The sequence below is a fragment of the Lampetra planeri genome, chromosome 60, assembly GCF_965212315.1.
Source record: "Lampetra planeri chromosome 60, kcLamPlan1.2.h2, whole genome shotgun sequence".
NCBI classification, from domain to species: Eukaryota; Metazoa; Chordata; class Hyperoartia; order Petromyzontiformes; family Petromyzontidae; genus Lampetra; species Lampetra planeri.
Genome location: NC_136166.1, coordinates 3,367,454 through 3,393,169, shown reverse-complemented (window position 1 = coordinate 3,393,169; position 25,716 = coordinate 3,367,454). Strand labels below are relative to the sequence as shown.

Genomic DNA, 25,716 nt, shown 5'->3' with positions numbered 1-25,716 from the left:
GTCAGTGGACTAGTCGGGCATGTAACGAATTAACAATTTATTGATTAAAGTCGATTTTTAATACTCAAAATACATGCTTCAAATCAAGCGTGTGCGGTTTGTCTGCCCATTCTGTGCAAAAGCCATGCTCATGTAACATATAACATCACCAAACCACACAAAACAAGATGGAAAAAACCACGAAACAATTTAAAGGAGACGCTAAGAACAAGACGATGAATTTATGACTGAAACGACGAGAATAGCTGGGAGGTTTGACATTGGGCCGAAACACGGACGAGCAATAGCACGTTAGTCGCTTGTTGCAGAGGTTCGTGGTTCGAGCCTAGCGGCCAACCTAATTAATACTACTGGTATAATAACCATGAATATTAGGGGTGCCATCCAAAAGTCACATTCGTTATTTCCAAGGTCACACCTCCTGGTTTTATCGTTTGCTGTTAGCCTGAAGCCACTGCGAGTTTAGAGACAATCCGTCAATATTTACCAGACACGATACAGAGCCGAACAATTCATCAGTCAATAAACAGAGTAATGGTGTAGAGGCACAGATACAGAGAAGAAGAAGAGAGGGGATCCTGAGCAACCTGTAAATATGAACAGTGGAGTGGGATTCTCAACTGTTGACTTCTACACCAAAAGTAACAAATTCAGAGGGAGAGATCTCAAAAACCTAAAACTTCACTTTCCCAAATGCATATTGAGTAGCACCGTCGTAAATATATGCCACATACTGCAAAGCAGACATTAAAAATCCCACAACGCTGTTCGATAAAGAGTGGGCCGTGCGTGCAGGCGTCACGTTCCAAATTTGCCAAAATTGAAAGAATTACCTGCAAGTTAAATTTCGATTTAAAGCTTTCGTGACTGCAGGGATTCATCTTCTTGGTTCTTTCGGTAAAGTCACGTAGAAGGGAAATAATAAAAAAATACAAATACAAATAATTCTCACGACGTTTCGGCCACAACGCAAGCAGCCGCAAGCAGCCGGCTGCTTGCGTTGTGGCCGAAACGTCGTGAGAATTATTTTATTATGTTTTATTTGTATTATTTTATTATTTCCCTTCTACGTGACTTTACCAAAAGAACAAAGAAGATACCTGCAAGTTAATAAACTGGGTTAAAACTGCAGGGCAACATCCTCCCCCTACTGACAGATTCCATCCACGTGGATCAAAGCACCATCGTAACAGCACTGTGCAATAGGAATGGGGGAAACGCCATACGTACCAAGTTATTATCTGTACATGCCTCGCTTGTAACAAAACATAACGTTCCTCATTCAGCACTGCGGCTCTCACCTACGACCAAGTTCCTAGCAGTCTACACAGTTTTGCTGTTGCAGCCTGAACATGCCTGTGCAGTCCACTGGTCAATCGACTGCTTGAAATGTGCTTCTCCACGTCCGGTGGGTCATGAGATTTATTTGACCATACTTTACCACGTTGAGTCATTGTGGCTTGGTAAAGGCGATGAGCTCCAAAAGTATTCTTTGCTCCAAGATATGATGCGAATGACACAGTCGGAATAACACTGGGTAAAAAAACACCGGTTTCTAGTGATAGTTGTTAAGGTATACCGGCAGTCCTCGGGTTACGAACCTAATTCGTTCCTGAGACCCGTTTGCAAGTCGAATGGTTCGTAAGTCGGAACACAATAATGAACTGTATTTAAATGCCCATACGGTCAGTGTTATGGAATGTGTTACAGTTCAACAAAAAGAGAGGCATTGTTAAACTCGTAATTGAGAAGAAATAGTGTACATCTGCATGTAACACTAAAAATACTGAAAAGTAAATAAAACATTAAATACAATAACATAAAAAGGCAAAATAACAGTTTTATTTTCACATACATTGAGTACTGATGCTAGCTTGTAGCCAGAAGGGGGGCAATGAGTCACCGCAATTGTACGCGCATACACACCCACGGGGCACGGGCGCACACAGACACACAAAGACACACACACAACGATCCCCGGTGTAGCCTTAACAGGTTATTGGGGTAAGTGATGTTAGCAAGCAGCGGCTGGCACAGCACACGAGGGGGTGAGTGGCTCCCGCCATGCCCAGCTGCCTTTGTCTCCCCAGTGGCGATTTACACCCTGCACCAGGTACCTCTCCCCCCACACATACGTGCACATAAAGACAAAGACCCCTGTATAGTCTTAACAGACTGTAGGAGCAAGTGCTGTTAGCAAGTAGCACTTACGAAGGCCAGTGCAGCACACGAGAGGGTGGGTGGCCAACACTTTTGTCTCCCCAGTGATGATGTTTACACACCAGGTACTGGTGTTGGCCGTGAGCAAGAATCACACTCGGGTCACCACTTTCGTAGCGCTGTGCACTAACCGCTACACTACCGCTCCCCACACAATCACACTTTCACACACATACACACATGTCCGCACGCACACACACGCAAACGCTCCTAGCACGAGGCCGACTCATTACACCTCACGGACGATTGCTGCTCTGACCAATATAGTTCCGCGGTTCAGTTTGCAATTTCGAGTTCGCGTTTTAAGTCAATGTTTTTTCTATATTTTTTATATTTCATGGAAGCTGGTTCGTATGTGTGTTCGCAAGTCGAGGACTGCCTGTACAATGAAATGTTAAAACCAAAAAGTAATTCCTGCAGTCACGAAAGCTCCAAATCAAGTTTAAACCACCTCTACGGGGAGGATTTAAGTTTGTTTTCTTGCTCTCTGTGTCTCTGTGTTGTCTCTCTCTGATTGTGTCTGTCTTTGTGTCTCCGTGTCTATGATTTGTCTCTCTCTCAAATTTAACACTTAACTTCTAATTTAGCAATCTTTGGAAGAACGTAATTAACTAGGCTATGCGTTAATTGTGTGTTGACCGACTCTGTGTTGCATTGCATTTCCAAATTTTACTAACTTTGTTTTATTGAGTTTGTTTTGTCTCTGTGTCTCTGTGTTGTCTCTATAGTAATTCCTGCAGCCACGAAAGCTCCAAATCTCTCACTGACATGCTAATTTCTCTACTCCCCCCTCTCTCTCTGCCCCCCTCTCTCTCTGCCCCCCTCTCTCTCTGCCCCCCTCTCTCTCTGCCCCCCTCTCTCTCTGCCCCCCTCTCTCTATGCCCCCCTCTCTCTCTATTTAAGGCCTCGACACAGAGGCGTCGTTTCTCTGTGTGCCTATGTGTGTGTCTCTCTCTGCTTATGTGTCTGTCTTATGTGTCTCCGTGTCTGTGTTTTGTCTCTCTCTCAAATTTAGCACTCTTTGGAAGAACGCAATCAACCAGGTGGGGTGTTGACTGTTATGTTAGCCGACTCTCTGTGTTGTATTGCATTATATTTCTGAGTTTACTAGGTTTGTTTTTCTCATTCATTCGTACCTGATGATGATGATTGCTTGTGTTGCAATCGAAGCGTCGTAGTCTATTATTTAATTTATTTTCTTCCTACGTGACTTTACCGAAAGAACCAAAAAAGTAAGGTTGGATATGTTAACATTTATAGAAAATGAGCTACACCATGTGCAAATACTGCACTGGGTGTGGGTGATTAATTGGTCAGGGTGGATACGTGATAGTTGGACATGCGACGTTTTATTGCACTGATAATTTTTGCCATCTTTGAGCCGGGGAGGCAAGGATGATTTAACGTTACGATATGCGTTTGATATCACGCCCTTTACGGTGGGACGACTAAGAGCGCATCTCATCTGTGTGCCACACAGTTATCCCTGTGTGGCACACAGTGACTCCGCACCAGGCCAGAAAATGGGCATTAGCCTGCCAGTAGGGGGCGAGGAAAGCCACGTGTAATCCCAATCCAGTAACTTATGCAGCTTTCCACAGTTTCGGACAAACCTGCAGCACAGAGGAGGCACCCTCGGCTCCCATGATCCCACGCTTCACAGCAGTCCATGGGCTCCTCCACGTGGCTCTCTGGCATCGCGCACACCTGTCCGCCCAAGCCAGACAAATCACAGCGATCCCATCACCACCTAGGGCAGTGTTTATACAAGCCCCAGTGCTCACTACCCCTTCCCCTGCCACAGCGCAGCTTTCTGTAATTACCACATGCTGCTCAAGCTGCCACACACTGCACATGGTGGTTCACGCGGTATGTTATGAGCCCAGCGATTAGAGTTTGATTCCTGACCATAGCTAACATCAGCGTTGAGTGATATCCGAACCGGTCACAGGTGCTCCCTGCCCCCCCCCCTTCACAAACCTGCCCCCACTAGCATGGTAAAATATGGTAAAATCAACACTGAAATAGAGCAACCATCATCCAGTAGTTGATAAAAGCCTTAAATTATTAAATTACGATTAGGTCATCAGGAGGATTAACAGCATGTTACAGCATGACGTAATGTTTTGACTTCCAGTCAAGAGCTCTGCGAGGTATGGAGAAAATTTCAGAGATGTAGTTAGCACAGCAGCAGGGATAACAGCAACAATACGATGTCAGACACATATTGCGTTCAACCTTTACAAAGAATTCAGTTTATCTTAAAAAACAAATCAGCTTAGGAAGAGCAGACATTAACTGGAGATGAAATGCCAGACTGTTCCAGGATTATGCTACGAGGACACAACAATAAGCACATCGTTTCTCCGTCGGTGACGGTTTATCAATAGCATGGCAATGCCACTATTGTGAAATAAACAGCCCAATCAATGCACTCCTATCAAGGCTGTTTAATGTGATCAACTACAGCAGCAGAAGATACTTGTTTAGAAACACAGGGTCCTTCTTGCATAGCTTTTCACGAGTGTGCTGTATAGCTCAATGGTGTTTTTTGTGCCGCCTTATAGGGTTTCCACCTTGCCTGGTTTTCCCAGGATAGCCCTCTTTTCCAGGTAGCTGCTGTCCTGGGAAATCTCTAAGTCTCCCCAGGACATTAAAAGTCCCCGTTACTGTCAGCAGTGAAAATACACCATTCAAGGCAATGTAGTTCTGGTCTCTTCTGCTATTGTAAACATGTTCTTCCCATGATAAGTCCTGATTTATTGGATCTCAGAGGTGAAAATACTACCGTCAAGGTTATGGGTTAAATCCCCGTACCGGGCCAGAGGTAATAATTTAGATGCCGGACAACACATCAGAAAGCCAGTTTTCCTGCATTGGAACAACACAATCTTCACAATGCAGGAATACTGTCCGTACTGTTCAGATTTACCTCGTGTTGCACAATCTCCCACCATTGCTGAAGAGAAACCCCGTGGAGATTACCGCGCTATTTTCATAACGTTTCCCAGGGAGTCTGCTACCTTCTGGCCGCCTTACGTGACGCTAATCACACTCTGCTTGTGATGCACATACACACACACGACATGCTTGACTTTATCAGAACGGTATCACACTATAGTGTTGCATGCTGGTGCCATGCAACATTGCAAGAGTGGAAATTATAGTGTAGGGATTAAGGAGTCCGTGAAAATATGAGGCCAAACCGGAATTGCCTGTCATACCGAAGCCAATTAAAATATGGTAAAGTCCAAAGCCTATAAAAAGAAAAGCTTACAGCAACGCTGCTGATAGTACAATATTTTTATGTATAAAAAAAATATCTAAATTCCTCATGAACAGGATAAAATTGTATCCATCCTTTATATATGCTTTATTAAAAGCTTTTGCATGCAGGGAATGCGTTTTTATCGGTAATAAGCTGTACATAGCATATTATATCCATTCATTCTAGATTTGAAGCTTTCGTGACTGCAAGGAATCATCTTCTTAGGTTTTTTCGGTAAAGTCACGTAGAAAGTAAAATAAAATAAAAAACAAAAAATCACGACGTTTCGGAGGCAACACAAGTCTCCGTCATCAGGTGGGACCGTCACAGTCAGATTAGCTGTGTCAAGTGAGGCAATGATTCAAGATGTAATCCCTTAAAAGCGAGTTGAGGGGGGAGGGAGAGGGAGGGGGGAGCTCATCAGACTATGGTAGCCAATGAAAGGAACGTATCGGGAGGGAGGGGGGGCGAGGCCAAAAGGGTGGGCGATGGACGTGGAAGCGCTTGTGCGCCAGCGGCCAATTACTGCACACGCCAACACAATGGAGCGATTGTGCGCAAGCGACCAGCCACTGCACCCGCCAACACAATGGGCAGAGAGGAGGAGGGGAGGTCTAATACACATGATAGACAAAAGAACGAAAATGATGATGGGTACAAACTTAGGGGGAGCTCATCAGACTATGGTAGCCAATGAATGGAACGTATCGGGAGGGAGGGGGGGGGCGGGGGGGGGGCGAGGCCAAAAGGGTGGGGGACGGACGTGGAAGCGCTTGTGCGCAAGCGGCCAATTACTGCACACGCCAACACAATGGAGAGAGAGGGGGAGGGGGGGTCTGATACACATGATAGACAAAAGAACGAAAATGTCCATGTTTATACCAATGCTGGCTGAACAATGAAGAGAGTACTGTTAAAATAACTGGGGATGTTAACACTCGGTAAAGTACAGTAAAATAGTGCCTGTCAGATAAGATGGTCCAAAAAAATTTGTGATTAAGTCTTTTTTGCGTGGTTGATAACATCTTTCCAATGATTACTAAGTTTGTACCCATCATCACGGTTGAAATTATGTCTGTGTTTGTATATTTGTATGGCTTCGTGTACAAACCTTTGATGGTAGCCGGGAGGTTTGCAGAGAACCTTGGTCTCGGAAAAGACAATTTCATGAGAGCCCACCGAGTTGTAGCAATGATCGGCCACGCAGAAGAATCAGTTCTGCCGTGTTTCAGATCTGACTTGTGCTCGCGGACACGATCAGAAACATGACGTTTCGTTTCTCCAATGTAGCAATCACCACAAATGCAACTCAATTTGTAGACTCCAGGATACTGTAAGTCAGGAACGACATCCTTCACGGATGGAATCAGATCACGGATTTTATGCACTGTACTGAATCGGACTTGGATCTTATGTTTGTTTAGAATTTTGGAGATCTTTTTGGTCACGCCTGCTATGTATGGTAACGTGATGGTTTTGGTCGGAGTTTCATGTGGCTGTTTCTGTGTGGTGGGAGAGACAGCTTGGCGGATAGTACGGTCAGAGTATCCGTTCATCCTGAGGGCCCGATGTACATGTCTTAATTCACCGGTCAGGTGGTGTTTGTCAGAAATGCCATGTGCTCTGTGGTATAGCGTTTTGATGAGAGAGTTCTTTTGGGATGGGTGGTGGTGGGAATCCGGTTTCAAGTAGGAGTCTGTGTGGGTGGCTTTTCTGTAGACAGAATGTCCCAAGGAACCGTCAGGACTCCTCTCAAACAGAATATCCAAGAATGGTAGTTTACCGTCTTTCTCCACTTCCATGGTGAATCTGAATTTGATGAATCAAACTTAGTAATCATTGGAAAGATGTTATCAACCACGCAAAAAAGACTTAATCACAAATTTTTTTGGACCATCTTATCTGACAGGCACTATTTTACTGTACTTTACCGAGTGTTAACATCCCCAGTTATTTTAACAGTACTCTCTTCATTGTTCAGCCAGCATTGGTATAAACATGGACATTTTCGTTCTTTTGTCTATCATGTGTATCAGACCCCCCCTCCCCCTCTCTCTCCATTGTGTTGGCGTGTGCAGTAATTGGCCGCTTGCGCACAAGCGCTTCCACGTCCGTCCCCCACCCTTTTGGCCTCGCCCCCCCCCCCGCCCCCCCCTCCCTCCCGATACGTTCCATTCATTGGCTACCATAGTCTGATGAGCTCCCCCTAAGTTTGTACCCATCATCATTTTCGTTCTTTTGTCTATCATGTGTATTAGACCTCCCCTCCTCCTCTCTGCCCATTGTGTTGGCGGGTGCAGTGGCTGGTCGCTTGCGCACAATCGCTCCATTGTGTTGGCGTGTGCAGTAATTGGCCGCTGGCGCACAAGCGCTTCGACGTCCATCGCCCACCCTTTTGGCCTCGCCCCCCCTCCCTCCCGATACGTTCCTTTCATTGGCTACCATAGTCTGATGAGCTCCCCCCTCCCTCTCCCTCCCCCCTCAACTCGCTTTTAAGGGATTACATCTTGAATAATTGCCTCACTTGATACAGCTAATCTGACTGTGACGGTCCCACCTGATGACGGAGACTTGTGTTGCCTCCGAAACGTCGTGATTTTTGTTTTTTATTTTATTTTACTTTCTACGTGACTTTACCGAAAAAAACCTAAGAAGATATATCCATTCAGTTATAATCAGGATGGTAATGTAAAAAAAAAATCTGTAAATCACAGCACATGGTACCAGTATTGGCCATTGAACAGAAACAATTCCATTTTGAAAAAAAGGTCAAAGTTACTCACCTTATATGATTGCATTTTGATTCAAATAAGTGCATTCTCATGATTAATGGAAAGACAGTGTGTGAACATACCAGAATTCTAGCATTGCTCTTTGAGAAAGGGCAATGAAATTCACCTTGGTGTCACGGCTAAAAATCACCAAGAGGTGAACAAAATCTATCCCGAGAAAATTTCTCCCCGCACAATTCATTCCAAATATAAATTCTTCACCTTCAGGTTTGGACAATCTTGTAACAATGACCCATATCATCGAGCTTAAAATGCAGGTCACAATAACTGCAACCTTAATTAAGTCAGCAGATGCTGGACCACTGAGGCAAGAGCCTTTACTGTAAAGGTGGTTTTTGTTTAATAGTATATGTACAAACTCCTCTCCAGGGGCCTACCCTGGCTCCTCCACCCCTCAACCATATATACAAGGTCGGGTCTCTTGGGATTTCTCTTTACTTGATACAGCAATCGTGCTGTGACTGTTCCACCTAAAGACGGACGCTTGTGTTGCCTCCGAAACGTCGTGATTTATTATTTTATTTCTATTATTTCTTCTATTATTTGTATTATTTATTTTTATTATTTATTTTTTACCTACGTGACTTTACCGAAAAAAACTAAGAGTATATGAGACATGGACAGCACTTTAGTCAATCCACTGCTGGATGAAGCCCTCCCAATGCCAGAGGTTGTTGTTTGTCCATAATTCACCATGCTGGCCAGTGCAGGTCGGCGATGACGGGAGCACATATGTTGGCGCAGAGTACACTACAACAATGGATTGTTGTTGTACAGTGCTGCATCCTGTTGAAAATGTTGCCTCGCAGCAGCCTACAGCACTTGTTCAATGCTCGGTGGCCGCCCATGCAAGCACAGACCAGTGTAAATCTAAACATATAGATGATAGAAGCAACACAAATTAAATCTACCGCAAAGCAACATATAAAAAAGATAAGACGAAATAGTATTTTAATTATAGGGGGCAATATGTGATTTACAATAAAGTGCAATAATCACGTTACAGTTGCCAGAATTATAAGTGATTCTAAAAAGTTTATATTAATGAATCACTGACAATGCAATCAGCGATTCAATCGGTTACAAGATACCTTTTGATTGCAGTGGTAGATAGTGATTAAGTGTGGACGTAATATAATCCTCTAAGACATTTACATTAGACTAAATAAGAAGATTTTTTACCAAAAATTGTAATTATAGAGTGGTAGGGGGAGCAGTGGTGCAGTGGTTGGTGCCCTGCACTCTTAACTTGGCATTCCAAGTCCAAAATCTGGCCGGAGATAACATCAGTGGCAAGCGAAATCCGATCTGGTCCTGGATACTTCACGAACCCACACTGACTTACATGGTGAAGTATGGTCATACAGTGCTGGCAATATGTGACCCGGTGTGGGAATGCCTTCATACAGCAGTGGATTGAGCAAGGTCTTATTAATTATTTACGATTATTATAATTACATTTGGAATGTGCCAGACACGTTTTTGTACATTCCTTGTAGACAGACACATTTTATGAAGTGCTGTTAACAAAAAATAAAGACCAATTACCTTCCTCTAAACAATTCTGAGGATACACAACCAGTGTGATTTTGCCAACAGCGAAAGACTGGTTTTGGTCTGGGACATTGAATGTGAAATGTTTTTTTTTAATAAGCTACTTAACAATGCAAGTTAAGTAAATAAATATATATACAGTATATTGTCATAATCAATAACTGCTGTGAGGATGAATGTGCAATTCATCTGATTACTCATGTCTTCCAAATTTAAAGTGTCTGGAGAAAAAAACATGCTAAGAGGAAGTTAATTGTTTGCAGCCCTTCGTCACTCCACTGCCGATGTGGTGAGGCCTAAAACTGCATTGGGGCTCTGTAAGCCTCTCCTCAGCGTGCCTAGCAAGGCGATGTTGAATAATCCTTGCCAGGACCTTTCCCGGCACACTGAGGAGTGAGATGCCCCTGTAGTTGTTACAGTCTGTGCGGCCCCCCTCCTTAAAGAGGGGGACCACCAGGGCATCCTTCCAATCCTGCAGAACCCGTCCAGTGGCCCAGACTGTTGTTATGATGTAATGTAGGGCAGTCTGCACACAAACGCCACCCTCCTGCAGCATTTCGCTTGGGAGATCATCTCTGCCCGGTGCCTTTACTGGTCTCAGACTCTAAATCGCCTTCAGTACTTCCTCAACGGATGGCACCTCAGCCAGCCACTAACAGGGGGTTACTTCCTCCAATATTTGAGGCACCGCAGCCTCAGCAGGGTCAACCCAACTTTGTCCCATGATGTGTTCTCGGCTGAGGGATTCCCCCTCCCCCAGGACCTCACAGAAATGCTCAGCAAATCTGCAAACCTGTTCCTGGGGGTTGGAGATTGGATCACCGTTCTTTCCCCTGATTGTAATAGATGTGGCGCTGCAGGTTACATTTTTGATGGAGTTTAATAGGGATTTGTGATCGCAGGCCATTGAGGCAGACTCCATCTCCACAGCAACCCGCGACCCCCAACCCATCCTTGTAGCGCCTCACGGCTCTCCGAACCTCCGAGCGAAGGCTGTGGTAAGCCTCCTCATTCTCTGACGTGGGGTGCTGTAGCCGATGAGAGTGGGCCTGTCCCTTTTTCTCAACCATCCTGAACACCTCCTCTGTCAGCCAGGGTCTCTGGGGAGGTCTGGACCGCGTACCCAAAGCAGCCATTGCAGCTGCTTTGAGTCACAGTCCTAAACCTCGCCCATTTACCCTCGACATCAGGAGGAGTGGGGGACGATTCCAACCACAGCCGCAAGCGATGATTAAATTCTCGCTTGGAACTTCCATCAGCTAGCTGAGACCAAGCCACCTTAGGTTGGAATGGGGTCCTGGGTGTACACCCACCACCTGAGTGGAAGAATGGCAGGCGCATCTTACAGATGACAAGTCGATGGTCAGAGGGCAGATCAGCTCCACGGTAGGTCCTGGTGTCAAGGACATGGGCTCGCATCCGCTGGTCCGTCACTATGTAGTCCAGCAGATGTTCTTGCTTGGACCCGGCATGCATCTATGATGTTGTGTGGATGTGCCGATACCGGAACAGCGTGTTGGTAATTACAAGCCCATGAACTGCACACAAATCTAGCAGCCTCCTACTGTTGTTATTGAGCAGATCTGGCCCATGCCTTCCAATCACTCCAGACCAGGTGCCAGCATAATGACAGTTTTTTCCTGGATTTTTCTGTTTGCGCATAGTCACTTTAAGATGTTTTTTTATTCATGTTTTTGTTTTTTGTTTTGTTGCGGTTGCACCGATTCAAGATCCGAATGGCTCACAGGCCTATACCAAATAAACTGACATAGGAAATAAGAAATGACCAACTCGGGCATTGTAGTCACCCAACAAGATGACTCTATCCCGAGGGGCCACTTTAGCCAGCACCTGTGACAAGAGGTCATAGAAGGCATCGGACTCATCGGCCTTGCCTGTATCCCTCCACGGATGTTCGTCTTCGGTGGGGGCATAAGTAACCACGACCACCACTCCTCGCCTCTGGTTGATGGGAAGGCGAGCCCAAAGTAGCCTGGGGCTTACAGCATCCCACACCTCACCGCTATGCTCCCACGTCCCCTTCATTCTTTTGTTTAGAAGAAGAGCCACACCCTGTTGTTTGGCAGTCTCCTGCCCCGAGTAGAGGACTGTCCACCCCTCATGGTGGCAGGAGCCAGAGCCGGTCCACTGGACCTTCTGAATGCCAGAGATCCAGGCGGTACCGGTCCAGCTCCCGACAGAGGAGTGGCAGCCTCTCCTCCGCAGTGAACGTTCGAACATTCCACGTGGCCACACGTAGTGGCTTTTTGTTGTTTCTGGAGGAGCCCCGAGGGTAAAGATTCAATCTCCTGGCTCCGCCAGATGGGGATTGGCCAGGAGACTTCATAGATGCCTGTCCCCCCGGGGCCTCCGGCACAAGCTTATTTATTAGATATTTTCAACGTGGTTTAGTGGTAATTAATTGAAGGTGGAGGGGTTACCAGCCCCTCGCACCCATCCAGAGCCACCCATTTAGCCACTGTGGTGGTCACAAACGCCTTGAGGGGAAAGACCAATCAGAATTGGCCCTCCCCCCACGGCACTGCCCACGACAACGTTGCCCATCCGGCACCACGGCGAGGTAGGGGGTTGTTGTTTTGCCACACTCACAACAACAACCGCCATTCGCCACTAAGTGGCGGTGACGTCACCACGACGCTTGTGCCAGGCCATGTGCACCTTGAGGCCACGTGAAGTGTCGAACACCCGCTGGCAGGAGGTCACGGGGCAGACCCAGGTGCCACGGGTCGACTGACTGAGATGACCGAGATGACCGAGATGACTGGCTGATGCACCACCTGTGCCCCCTACTGCGCCAACTTGCTGTACTTTAGCCACCCGGCGCTCCGCTCGTTGTTGTGAGCGTCGCCCCTCCGTCCTCCGTTGTTGTTGGAGGGCGACTGCCTCCAATTGCCCAGTAGCGTGCCACACTCAACAACAACAACCGCCATTCGCCACTAAGTGGCGGTGACGTCACCACGACGCTTGTGCCAGGCCAAGTGCACCTTGAGGCCACGTGAAGTGTCGAACGCCCGCTGGCAGGAGGTCACGGGGCAGACCCAGGTGCCACGGGTCGACTGACCGAGATGACCGAGATGACTGGCTGATGCACCACCTGTGCCCCCTACTGTACCAACTTGCTGTGCTTTAGCCACCCGGCGCTCCGCTTATTGTTGTGATCGTCGCTCCTCCGCCCTCCTTTGTTGTTGGACGGCGACTGCCTCCAACTGCCCAGTAGCGTCCTTCACGAGCCTCCTCCACAGAGGCCGATCTTGACACAGCTGGTACCAGTCATTGGCAAGTCCACTCAGCGCCACGTCCTCCTGTACCACATCACTCCATCTCTTCTCTAGCCCGTGCCACGCCCGTTTAGCCCCCTCGATCCAACCGAACAAAAGCTGTTTAGGCATGCGGTGGCTGGGCAAGCGGGCTACATGACCCAGACAACGCAGCCTTGCCTGCCGGAGGAGCTCATTAGGGGGGTCCACGTTTCGCAAGCGTAGAGAAGGGAGGGAATGACTGTGACCGAAAAGACCTGAAGCTTGGTGCGGAGCGACAGACCAGGTAGCTTCCACACAGCGTTACGCAACCGATGAAAAGATATTGCCGCTCGACTGATTCGGAGTGAGACCTCTGCTGTTAAACTGGAGCCGGTCATAAGCACACTGCCCAGGTATGGAAAACTCTCCACTCTCTCCACTACTGCCCCATCCCCGATTGGGAGTTGTGGGGGTGGAGTGTCCGATGGTACAAAATACCCAGGCAGGTGCTTAGTTTTGGTGGGGCTGATGGTAAGGCCCCACCTCTTAGTGGCACGCTCCAGTCTCAGCAGCAGTGTCTCCAACTCCTCCTCTGAATGAGCAGCTATTACCAAATCATCGGCATACATAACGTGGCCGGCCTGCTCTAGACCAATTTCTTGACCACATCAATTCCATACACCCAGCCATCAGATTCACCATGGAAGTCGAAAAAGATGGCAAGCTACCCTTTTTGGATGTCCTAATCAAAAGGAGACCTGATGGTTCAATGAGCCACTCTGTCTACAGGAAATCCACCCATACGGACGCTTATCTAAAACCGGATTCCCACCACCATCCATCCCAGAAGAATTCCCTCATCAAGACTCTATATCATAGAGCCCAATGCATATCCGACCATGAACACATTTCCAGTGAACTCAAACACATACGCCAAGCTCTTAAGGCTAATGGTTACTCCGACTACACAATCCGCAAAGCCATCTCTCCAACCATCAAGAAGGATCCTGTTGAGGAGCCTTTCAAGACCATCACCTTACCTTACATTGCTGGGGTCACAAAAAAGATCTCCAAAATCCTGATTAAACACAAGATCCAGGTCCGATTCAACACAGTACATAAAATCCGTGATCTGGTACCGTCTGTAAAAGATGTGGTTCCAGACATACAGCACCCTGGTGTCTACAAACTAAGTTGCCTCTGTGGTAGCAGTTACATTGGACAAACCAAACGACATGTCTCGGACCGCATCCGTGAACATAAAGCTGACCTGAAACACGGTAGGACAAACACCTCAGCCGTGGCAGATCACTGTTACAACTCAGTGGGCTCACATGACATTGACTTCTCCAAGACAGAGGTTCTCTGCAAGCCACCTGGCTATCATGAGAGATTCGTTCATGAGGCGATCCACATATACAAACACAGAGACAATTTTAATCGAGAAGATGGATTCTGGCTTAGCAATCATTGGAAGGACGTAATAAACCATTTTGATACACATTAGGGTAGGTAGAATAATACATAGTGTTATGTTGAAATGTGGTTTATTGCAATACAGTATATAATTTAATGTTGGGTTTATCTATGGCAGTATATAGTACGGTATATGCTCGGTTGATGTAAGAGAATAAAGTTTAGATGGAAGCATATTATATGACTTTTACGACGTAGTATTGTAATGTATTACTTGCTGTTAGTAACTCAGCTTATTGTAGAGTATAGTAAGTATACTGATGGTGCTATGCAGTTTATATTTTAGTCTTTGTATGTAGTTTATACCTTAGTTTTCTACGGTGTTGTTTAGTTACTGCAGCTACATATCATTGGCATTCCTTTCCTTTGTTAATGCTAATCCCTGCACCCCCCCTTGGTGCTCTTGATCCTGCATAGTGCGTGGGCATGGTATGACTTTGAAGCCCCCCCGCCCCCTGCGCATTTCCCATGTATATGCTAAACTCATCTTGATATGCACATTCTTTTTGTTAAGGCGCTCTTCTACCACCCCCAACCCAGCTTATATGTAAGTTCCTAGCTTGAAGTGTCTCATTCTTCACCTGAGGACGGCTGCTTGCGTTGTGGCCGAAACGTCGTGAGAATTGTTTAATTTTATTATGTTTTATTTTTATTATTTTATTACTTCCCTTCTACGTGACTTTACCGAAAAAAACCAAGAAGATACATAACGTGATTGACCAATAGGGAGCCATCCCTTGATCGCACCCGGGCATCGATCAGCCTCCCATTATATCTGTACCAAATGGAAATTCCCCCGGCACAGCTATTGAAGGCTTCACGAACTACGCGGTCAAAATAGATGTTAAATAATATGGGAGCCAGAGGATATCCCTGCCGCACCCCAAGGTGTACAGGGAAAGGCTCTGACTCCCGGCCATGTAGTTTTACACGGGCCCGCTCACCATCATGAAGGTCCTTAATGATTGTGAGCATTTTTTACAATCCTGAGCTTAAAAACACAGGAAAAAGATTGCAGGGGTATTTATTATATTTAATAACAGAGACCTGCATTCGAAATGCCTTTTACCAAATCACCTCGTCCTATATCAAAAGCTAAACATATTTGAGCCTGCACAGTGCTTGGATGGGTTACCACCATACGCAACAAAATAAATAACCAATGTCTCCGGCAAAGACCCCTCTCTCCACGTTAAAATATTTAAGTATTTCTTACACAACTGCATTGCCTTCTGAGCAGCATTGTTTCAAGACATGCAGACTCTGGAACGGTTTCAATACGCAGTTTCCCATTGCCAGCAGTCTGCCTTGCTTGAATCAATCCAGATGAACTTCTGATCTTACAAGAGCCCTCTCCTAAGGGGCCATCCATTTAGTACGTACGCATGGAGGAGGGAGGGGGTAAGGGGGTTAAGCCAAATGCGTACGCTTGCGTATGGGGGGTCTACTGACAATGTACGTACGCATAGGAAACGGGGGGGGGGGGGGGGGGGTGAAGCCTTGATAATAATTTGTCTACATTGGTTATTCAAATGAGTTAGATAATCTGGCGGTGGACTATCTGTTTGCTTAAAAACGTTCATATTATTAATCCTTGATCGTTTCTGCGTGGATTAAATATCGGCCGTTCTATGGGATTCAGGTGGGGATTGGCGTCAAGCGTACGTACGCAGGTGGGGGAGAGGGTGTAAAAAGTACGCATGCGTACAGGGAGGAGTCAAGTTAACAGATTTTTGTGTACGTACTAAATGGATGGCCCCCAACAATAAGGGCTCCACACACAACTTGCTGTTATAGCTGCACTGCTACGTGGTGGGCAAAATCCAGTTTTTCTGTACCTCTATCTTACCATGTCTGTGCTCGCTGTCTTCACCAACACCTGCAGTGATCAGCATGGTGAAGTATGGTCAAACAACCCACACAATCCACACGGTGTGGCAAAACGGCTGTACGTGTATGGGGAGCCATTGTGGCGAGATGTAAACTCCCTCGTCTGGTATGCAAAAGGTAATGGGTTTGATCCCAACCCTGACACTTGTATATTTGGAGTTTGCATGTTCTCCCCGTGGTTGCGTAGATTTTCTTCTGGTCCTCCGGTTTTCCCCTCCACATTTACAAACATGCATTTAGAGTATTTGGATGCTATAAATGTCCACATAAGTCACTTCGTTGAGCTATCATTTTGGAGCCAGGTCACTTCTGAAAAACAGCTATATAGCTCAGTGGGCCCTGCTGGTAAAATACAAACAATTATTTTTTTAGTTTAGTTTACATATTTGTGACCAATCACTCTCACCTCAATGAGTGCTGATTTCGTGAGCAATGGACAGAAGCCTTTCATCACCATGTCAATGAAGGCAATAGCAAAGCTATCAACCACAACCATTTGAATCGTTCCCGTCTGCGATGCAAGCCAAATTAGATATTGGCATGGCTAAAGATACAGTGGTATATTTGAGTAATTATTTCAGTCAGCCGGGTGTATTATTAATTGAATTTTAATTTTAACGTGTGGACACTGTTACAGTCTGGATTTAGTTCCTTGCTACTGCTACTGATGACCGCTCACTGTAGATTTATGAGGTAGTAACGGTAACGCTGAGGAAAGCGTTAACGTCCAACGATCGATTAAACATTATTTTACAAAGAACCAGGCAGAGTGCCCAATCGAGACACAATGCAATCTTGAAAGAAAACTTACGTGTAAAACACTGGGACAGTACACCAAGTGTGTTTAACAAGAATTGCCCTTGCTGACATTAGAGAGAAAAATCGAAAGCTATCATTGGAAAAGCAAGCCTTATTTTTTTAAAGGATGTAAAGCTGTAACTCTCCTATGATACAGGTGTGTCTCGCTTAACAAGCAAGATACGTTCCGTGAAAATTGCTCAGTGAGTGAACACTGATTAAACGATCAAAAATTTTCCCGTTGACTGACATGTAAAAAGTTGAGACATGTTTCAGCCCCAAGATTTTCTACTTGAGCAAATGTTTTTCACATGAGAAATATAAATGACTATAGTTGTAACATAGGGTAATAAAACATAAAATGTTACACTTACCACACATGAAGAACCACAGTGCAAGATCCCCCGTATAGCCTATATCACCTTCTTGCAGCCACATTTGAAATCACTCACACACACACTCTCTCCACTCGATCACATAGCCCTCTCGCACCCTCATACATGCACATATCTACCCCCACCCACCCCCCAAGACAAATATTTCCCATATAGCCTTAACAGACTGTTGGGCCAAGTGCTGTTCGTGAGCACCTATGGAGGATGGTCGAACAGTTCAGTTTATTTTGAATTAACCTTTGTACTTTTCGCCTTTTGGCGTTCTCTGGTCTAACACTGGTTGAGACTAGGCCCTAAAGAAGGCTGTCTCTGGAGTAGACAAATCAGTTTCAAAGACAATGAATGCATACATTACCAAAGCAATTTTTTGTTTGCACGCTCACCACAAGTATGCGTGGTTAATGCAGACATAATTCCTTGCAAAAGGTTTCTGTTTCGTGTTTGAACAGCTTAACACCTGTTTTATTGCCAGAAACGGTAAAACCTATTATTATTCTTTTAAACACTCTGTGAGCCAAGCTGCTTTTAGATCGGGTTTCATCAACAAAAACAACATCGCCGCTTCTCTGACATACGCAACAAGTCACAGTAAAGTAAATAAATAATAAACAATATCAGATACATTTTTATTTAAAGCTTTCGTGACTGCAGGGATTCATATTCTTGGTTCTTTCGGTAAAGTCGACTGCAACACAAGCAATCATCATCAGGTGTGTTGCAGTCGAAACGTCGTGAGAATTGTTATTGTTTTATATTTATATTATTTTATTATTTCCCTTCTACGTGACTTTACCGAAAGAACCAATAATATAATATCAGATAAGTGAAATAAAAAATGCTAGCAAATCATAGGTGCAATATTAAAAAAAAATTCTAGAAAAATGAAGTAAAATTCAGATTATTATCAAATTCCACGCTGTATCTCTAAAAATTACTAATTTAAATCTGCCATAGTAAATGTAATGGAGATACAGTCTCAAACACGATGGCGTTTTATTGAGGAATAAAAAAACACAGCATCCATAAAAAAACATAGTGTAAACAACGCACACAGAGTGGTCGCTTACCGGCAATTAATATTTATACCGGGTCTAATATTTTATACATTGGCAGCTAGGCAGGATTCACTTGAAACTAAAAAAGTAAAGTGATTGATCGACGACAATGACTGCATACAAAGTTTTGTGGTCATATTGTTCCAGAGACTAGGGGCAGCGACCGAAAATGCTCTTTCACCAAAACTTATTTTATACCTGGCAATATTCAATAAAAGGAGTGATAAACTCCTCAGGTTAGGTCTGCCCCTCTCGTTGTGTCAACAGATCCAACAAACATTCTACCGAATTACCACTAAGGATATTGTAAATAAACAACACCTGGCGAATCGTTCTGCGATTATGTACAAGTCACAATGACAGGTCTTATAAGGGGCATCCAGAGCAAAGTGGAATGATAAGTGGAAATTTGCTTATTCAGCATTGTATTGGTTGATTGGTACACAATGTCACAGTGATAAAATAATGGTAGTAAGGTAGCAACTCTAACCGAAACTTAGCTGGGAAGCAATGTTTATGTCTGCAAAGCTAGTTTGGTATTTTGCATTCCTCCCAGTGCATTCAATGTGAATCTGGAAAGTGAGTTTAGAGTCTATAATGACCCAAAGGTAAATTATTTGATCAAACTGTTCAATTTGATTGTGAATAACTTAGGAAAAATTTCCGGTTTTCTTTTCCCTGGAGAAAAACAAATCACTTTTGATTTGTCATTCAGAACCAGCTTAAGTGAGATTAGTTAATTTGTAATAAAATCGCTGTCATTTCCAGTACGCATCTTCAGGGGAGTGGCCAGCAACTATCAAAACAGTGTCATCCGCAAAGATGTTAACATCAGAATGTTCAAATGGTGTACCCAAGTCATTGATATAAAGGGAGAACAAGATAGGTCTAAGAATGGAAACTTGAGGTACACCCTTAGTGATTTCAATTGTGTTTGACACCAGGTTACCAGTGTATACAATCTGAGTTTGTGAAGAGAGGTAGCTTTTAAAACTATTAACTGTGTGCACAGTGAATCGTAGGCTTCTAAGTGTATTTAATACGATGCTATAGGTCTACTGTATCAAACGCTTTAGATAAATCCAGGAATATGCAGGTACAGTATTGTTTCATCAATAGATTATTTGAAAACACGAGGGGTCGAGAGGTGGGTGGCCAGCACCATGCCCGCCCGTCAGAGTCATCCACTCAGCACGACCAGCCACTATAAACCCAATGCTGGGTGAAGGGCTCCTCTAGCCCACCCGCCCGCCATGTCTCACGATCCGGTGAGTTAGTAATCCGCCGAGCACCTGCATGCAAACCAAGTTGATCGCTTCACCTTCAAGGTGCACGTCTTGTCGGATGCGCTCCGTTCCTCGGCTGCCACTCTATCATCGTTATTCCAGAACATCAGCAATCATCCCTTCCAGTGACACATTCTGCCCAAAGCCCATTTACCTTAACAGTTATAAATTATGTCTTTAATCCGATTCTATTTTCTCATCTGTGTGTTTCTATTTGTCACATGACAATGGTGGGGGAATGCAAAATGGGAATCTTGCAAGCACGCTTCGAATATAAGCACACCTGGATTTGCTGCGAAAGGGTGTGCTTATATGCAGTTTAAATTGTATTTGACAAAATATTATAGTTAAAAGAGTCTTTGGTTGTCAATAATTTTGCTACAACCCCTTATTCCACAATTTTTGATGCAAATAAATGGCCAAACAGCAGGAAAACTCGCAGAATATCATGAAAAGTTAATGCCCTGCAAATGCAAATGGTTTCCATCATGCAAAGAGTAGCTTTTTGTCCTGACAGGTTTCCACTGTGAGATTGGGGAGCAGTCAACCTGATATCAGGAGAGATCGCACTTGTGCCTGATTAATAATGTATGTTGGAGCTTTGATTAGCAGTAAAAAACATGAGCACCCAGAAATCCCTACAATGGCAGAAATCATTGATGTGTTTCACCCAACAAACTATCCTCCTGCTGCCAAAAAAAATAATACTTTGGCAGAATAGCTTCTTACCCTGGTAGGTTTAATCTATCTTACGTCATCATCATAACTGGGGGTCGATGATCATGACAGCAGATGCTTTCCATTAGCTGCGGTCTTCAGTGTCTCTCATGGAAAGTCCTGTCCCTTTGCTCACATTATCCCACCAACTGATCCATTGGCTTCCTCTTTCCCTGCCCATCATCCATGCATAACCATCTCCAGCTGAACCTCTTGGGATATTTGCGGCACATGCCACCTTCCATCTCATTAGACTTTTCAGCACGCCTTCAGTCTTATTTGTAACTATAATATATTACCATTATTCGCATTTGATAACACAAGGAACACTGATTGAAAGAGAAACAAACAAACAGGAATAACAGGAAGATATATTAAAATAAAGCTTCAGCAGCCATGTGGTTGGTGGTGGTGATGATAATGTACTGTTGGCGACCACTGACAAATGAATGAAAACATTACAGCAGTAAATATTAGTAAACAAATGCCTGAGCTGAAATAGAATAGAGGTCAGGAAGAAAAAAATACACTATGAACAAATGCAGTACGTTTATGTTTAAGATGTGCCTGTGCAGACACAACCGCCAACAAGGCACCTACATTTTTGTTTTAATCAATTAAAATAGATTTTTCACTCCCACACAATGTGTGTTGATTCGTAAGTGGAATAATTGATTACTTCTTAGAAATGTTAATGTTACCTGTGTAAGGAAGCATTACAGGTTGCGGCCATTATGTATTCCATAACAGAGGTTTTGGGTTAGATCGCGTAAATATATAAATGTGCCGTTAAAACCCGCCACCACCCGACACAGCCAACTAGCAAGGGTTGTCACGTAAATAGAACATGCCAATTCGTCACTAGTACAGCACACCGGTGTGTTGGAGAGCCAAGCCACAACATTTACAAACTGAGTATGACGTTTTGCCAGAAATTACAACTAGCTTCATCAGGCGACAGCCAAATTTGTGGAGAAGTCTTACTGATTCGTTCCTTATATAGAGGCATAGGGTGGTCAACACATCTACGCCTTGTCATGGGGAAGCCTTCTTCCAGTAGATTGGCAAAGGGCAGTAATTATTATTACAGGACTGACAAAATAAGTACATGGTAATACAGTATATGTCTATATATATACCTTGCGATATAGGAACCACGCTAATGATATTGTTTGTTTTGCAAAATATCATGATTATCGCGCTCGTATATTTTTAGTCTTTTATTTTCCCAAAAAATATTTATGAAACACCAAAAGCATGATAAAACTAAACCGAACTATAATCTATTTTTTTAATTTTACCAGGTAAGGCCCACTGAACTATATAGCTCTTTTTCAGAAGTGACCTGGCCAAAAATGATATCTCAATGAAATGGTTTATCATGTGGACATTTATAGGAGCCAAATACTCTAAATGCACGTTGATTAAAAAATGTGGAGGGAATAACCGGAGGACCCGGAGAAAAATCCACACAACCACCGGGAGGGACAGGCAAACTCCAAATATACAGGCGTCGGGATAGAACCTACAACGTCCTCCATATAATGCGAAGAAACTAACATCTTGCCACTGGGGCGCATATGATGATTAAAGGTCTAAATAAATAACTATTACTTATTAATATACCATATAAACAAATTGCGCTGTTAAGGGAAAAAGAACTGAGTTGTGGAGGAGGATGATGCCATTACCAGCCACATGCCCAAGACGATGACAGCGAAGACTTTCGCTGTGGCTGGAGCTGTGGACATGACCGGGTCTCAGCTCCCGCAGCATCCGGGAGTCGATTTAAAAGGGGTGGCACAGCTGGACAAGACAAATGAAAGGACGCGTTGACACACAAGTCAGGGATATCAGGCAGATGGCAAAGGTGAGCAGATGCGAGCACTTCTGTATGAGTTTACACGGGCGAATTTATGGAAATAAATTCAAATCCCGGTTTGGAGATGACAGACTGAAGAACGCATGGCTTGGAAAGTTTGAGTGCAGTTGTTCCTATTGTTTGTATTATTCATACTCATTTGATTCAACCTGCTCCCCGATTTATATAGCATTACAGTCTAATTTGTCAACAGAGCACGTCACATAAGCGATTCTCTGGAAGGTAAAGGCATGATGTGAAAAGGTCAGTTTTGTGAACGTCTATAGTAAATGACAGTTAAACCTTTTATCACACTGAACAAAATATCGTGCAAACGTACTCTGAACGTGAATGTAAGCGAGATTGATAATTATCCATTACTGTGCAGGAAGGTCGGATGTTGTGAATATATCCACGTTACACAAATTCTGTACTGGGTGTGGACGGTTAATTGGTCAGGGTGCATATGCGACGTTGGTGATGAAGCAAACCCTCACTTGATTATCATTTTGTACACAAAGTGCCATACATATCGACAATGCATATACAATAGTATATTTACACACAATAATTCCAGTCTTCATTGGCAGTACAGTACTTACAATGTCTATAATGTACACACTAAATACAGTATATTGTACATAATTACAGTACTTCACTCGAATTTTGTATATGTATACTCTCAGTACAGTATTTTCATACAGGACACATACTTAATTATTCGTAGTTTATACGGCGTTAGATACAGTACCGACTACCACAACTAAATACTGTACATGCACTATAGTAAATTACATGATAGTTTACACACGTTAGCATAATGCACACAGTATATTTACAATGTACATTACTTTATAGCATGCAAAATTGCATCAATTATGTACGTTTCGTGAAATGACCTTCACATATATCTGTTTATTTTAAGGTCACAACAAGCGTTATAGACCAATGTGTTTGTGCATCGCTGATAACTGTGTCATCACCAAACATAGCGTGTTCAGTGTTGTACAGCATATAGAAAATTATTTAAGTGCTTACTGCATATTACAGAATCCACGGTTATGCCACAGCAGTGTTAAACAATAATCAATCAATTTCCAATACATACCTTACATATTTTGCATGTTATTACATAGTGCATAAAATGTAGTGTATGCAATATTAACGCACGTGAAGCATTCGCAGGGTGAAGCTTAACATCAACGTAATCTATTCATCACAAAATTGAGCACATGGAAATCCAATGCCCGCTATTCGCTGTCGAGTTTAAATTAAGGCATGTTAAATTAAATCACAGCACCATTACTCCCTCATCAAGCAGTGGACTGATCATGACCGATGGTGATTAAAGCACGTGTAGCAATAGCAGCTGTATACATAACACTGGTCAACACACTTTTTCTGGCATAAGGTATTCCAACGGTTTTAAGGTAATTTTGGGGTGCTGATTCCAAATCTGGCATCTATCACATCAGGTTTTTGAGATATAAAATATTGCATTTTCAATAAAAACTGCAGAAGAAAAATATGAAATAAATGTGGATATCTACATAAAATTATATTATAAACACACTATCCTAAAAATACAGCACCATATTTTAACACTAAAGCAGTCACTGACTCGCAACAACTTGCAATCATAAGTGACAGTTAATTTCGGGTAAAATCAATGAAAATGGGGTATGCCGATAGCATAATAAGTATAACCCGTAAAAACAAAGTTTTTCACTATAAATCCTTTATATGCGTGGCAGCGAACTTAATATAAAGGATTTAAAAATATATTCGCCTGTGTAGGACGCGGGGATCGATACCGCGACCTTTGGCATGGGAAGCGAGGGCGCTACCAACTGCGCTACTCCGCCACGGCCTGTGGAGGGGTTACGCTCTGGGCTCTTACACTGTGACGTTCAGCCAAATCCATGAATGAGTTATATTTGAATATATGTAAAATATTTTTTTTTGCCTAAAAAGTGTCAAATTTTGGGAATTTTTTTTCACGAACATTAATTGTCTCGCACAACGAGTCTATGTGGAAAATGTCAGCTCGATTGGATCACGGGAAGTGGGTTAAAAAACGACCGAAAGATTTGCACGGTCGTAAGCAAGCAAGCACGCAAGCAAGCACGCAAGCAAGCGAACTTAATATAAAGGATTTAATAAAGGATTTAAAAATTAGATGTGATAGAGCAAATCTGAGATCAGATTTGGAATCAGCACCCTGAAATTATTCTAAAACAGCTGCAAAAGTCCAGGCCAGAAAAAATGTTTATTTTTTGTTGACCAGTGTAATACAATCACATTAGACATCCGCACCTTACATAATCGGCCACAGTTCAGCAATGGGAATAAAAACTCCCAAAGCTAAAACTCACCACCCCTATAACGTCTCAAGACTGACCCTGCCGATGAGACTCCGGAACAAAGCTTTGTTTGCTTGCTTTAAAAAAAAATCATGAATCCAGATGTTTATATAACAGAACCGTAATGTTGCACCACGAACCCTTCTTAAGTTAGGAGAGCGGAGTTATCTGATTTGGTAGCAGCTCATGCTGCAGAAGAGCCACACAAGCCGACAATAGCCACCCCTCGTAGCTTACAGCCTTCATCAGACTCCTTGGTGACAAAGTGATATTGTTAGCGAGCACCTATTGAGGTCCGAGCGAATGCACTGGCGGGGGTGGCCAGTAGCAACCGCGTCTAGCCCCGCCGCCGCATCTCTTTCTCTCTCTCCCCTATGATGATGTATTACTCGCCAAGCAAAGTTGGCAGTCATTTCACACACAAGCGCTGAGGGGCTGTTGAAACGACACAGAGCCACAGACTCAGCAACAGCAGCAAGGCCCCATCTCACCTCGAACACAGCCAACCCGCTGGGCGAGCGAAATCTGCGGTTGTTGCTTGTCCTCCCCTCCACGGCCGCCTGTATTTTGGTCGCGATGAGGGTTACGTCAGAGAGGGGGCAGGGCCAGAGAGGGGGCAGGGCCAGGGAGGGGGCAGGGCCAAGGAGTGGGCAGGGCCAGAGAGGGGGCAGGGCCAGAGAGGGGGCAGGGCCAGGGAGGGGGCAGGGCCAGGGAGTGGGCAGGGCCAGGGAGGGGGCAGGGCCAGGGAGGGGGCAGGGCCAGAGAGTGGGCAGGGCCAGAG

General features: G+C 44.3%; 1 protein-coding gene across 2 annotated transcripts in view; it reads right to left on the bottom strand.

Moving 5' to 3' along the window:
• Positions 1-25,516, bottom strand: part of LOC144736273 (tumor necrosis factor receptor superfamily member 14-like) — a 33,316-nt gene extending 7,800 nt beyond the window's left edge. The window contains exons 1-3 of one of the 2 annotated variants that reach the window (XM_078618900.1): positions 25,427-25,516; positions 22,403-22,517; positions 3,834-3,927 (exon numbers count right to left, since the gene is read on the bottom strand). In XM_078618900.1, coding sequence (XP_078475026.1) covers positions 3,834-3,927; positions 22,403-22,462 — 154 coding nt within the window. In that variant the 5' untranslated portion in view covers positions 22,463-22,517; positions 25,427-25,516. The remainder of the gene's footprint in view (positions 1-3,833; positions 3,928-22,402; positions 22,518-25,426) is intronic. The other variant, XM_078618901.1, reaches the window with a different exon arrangement.
• Positions 25,517-25,716: the final 200 nt, after the last annotated feature.